Below are 1,632 nucleotides of genomic sequence, written 5' to 3'. Positions count from 1 at the left end.
TTCTTTCAAATTATAAATCTTATACATATTCCTTACTTGAAAAATATTTTGCATTTATGATATTTTACCTCATAACACTTAGAAAATTATTGATTCTTTTCAATATTAAGTCCCTTCTCATTTGAGTAAGGTTTTTGTTTTATTTCTGTTTTTCTGTGTGTGTGTGCTTTCTTTTGAGTGATGATGTTCACTATTGTACTTATATTTTAAGATAAATTTCCCAATCCTTTCAGCAATGATAAGGATGTCTTAGGAGTGAAGTCAAGTTTAGATTTCCTGAAACACCTATTCTCATTTTTCTTCATTACAATTATCATCTGAAAGAAGCTTTTATATAAGGAAATGAAAGTGATAAATTGACGAGGGTCAGTACTGAATGGAAGGTCAAATATAGATGAAGAAAAGACAAAATTAGTTAGAAACAGAAGGACAAGTGCTTAGGGATCTGGACATCAATGTTACCCTAATTTTTGACAGCATTATAAATCTTTTGACTAAGTCATTAAAGGCTTGTTTCACTTGTTTGTTCCTCAGAGAGTAAATGAATGGGTTTAACATGGGGGAAATGGAAGTAGTGAGTATAGTTACTCCCTTATTAATGGCCATTTCATCTTTTGCTGAAGGTTTGATATAAACAAAGATGCAGCTGCCATAGGTGATGGAAACCACGATAATGTGGGAAGAACAGGTAGAAAAGGCTCTTGTCCTCTGCTGGGCAGAGGGGAATCTTAGAATTGTTCTGATGATGTACATGTAGGACAGAACCACACACACCAGAGTCACAATAAAAATCATCACAGAGCAGATAATAACCATCTGCTCTATGAACCATGTATCTGAGCAAGAGATCTTCAATATTGGGTTAGCATCACAGAAAAAGTGGTCAATGGCATTAGAGGCACAGAATTCCAGGTCCAGTCCCAAGCTAAGTGGTGGCAATATGATCAGTAGAGTAGTCACCCAACAGCAGAAGACAAGCCGTTTGCAGACCCTGTAGTTCATAATAGTCATGTAATGCAGGGGTTTGCAGATCGCTACATATCGATCAAAGGAAATGGTAGCCAGGAGAAAAAATTCCGTTATTCCAAAAACATATGTAAAAAATAGTTGGGATACACAAGCATTATATGTAACAGTCCTGTCACCTGTTGATATACTGTACAAGAATCTAGGAATGCATGCAGAAGTGAATGAGATTTCTAACAAAGAAAAATTTTGGAGAAAAAAGTACATTGCAGTTTTAAGGTGAGAATCCACTAATGTGAGGATGATGATGCTCAGGTTTCCAGTTACACTCAACATGTAGGTGATCAGTAGAAATATAAAAATCAGAATCTGTAGCTGAGGGTCATCTGTCAATCCCAGGAGGATGAAACTGGTTAGAGATGTGTGCTTTCTCATTCCTGGGTCCTGTCTTTTTCCCAGTCTGCATGTAAAAGCAATGGAAATAAGATCTGAGTAGAGAGTGGAAAAATTGTCTTACAGTGGGTTTTGTTCAGAAAAGCCAAGCAATGTATTTTACATGCATTTTGTTTTTCTAGATAATGAGTTTAAAAATAATTCATGCTATTGGCTCTGTTGATAGCATATCATTGGTGGACCATAAACCTGGCTTTCAAATGCTTTTTACTA

General features: G+C 35.8%; 1 protein-coding gene across 1 annotated transcript; it reads right to left on the bottom strand.

Annotated features, from left to right (window-relative positions):
• Positions 1–411: 411 nt before the first annotated feature.
• On the bottom strand, positions 412–1,401 carry LOC118935473 (olfactory receptor 6C2-like). The gene has a single exon (XM_036931784.2). The coding sequence runs from the start codon at positions 1,399–1,401 to the stop codon at positions 412–414; it is 990 nt and encodes a 329-aa protein (XP_036787679.2).
• Between the last annotated feature and the right edge of the window lie 231 nt (positions 1,402–1,632).

Source organism: Manis pentadactyla, chromosome 10 (genome assembly GCF_030020395.1).
Source record: "Manis pentadactyla isolate mManPen7 chromosome 10, mManPen7.hap1, whole genome shotgun sequence".
Lineage (NCBI taxonomy): Eukaryota > Metazoa > Chordata > Mammalia > Pholidota > Manidae > Manis > Manis pentadactyla.
Note: the sequence above shows the minus strand (reverse complement) of the source record. Positions and strands in the feature narration are given on the sequence as shown.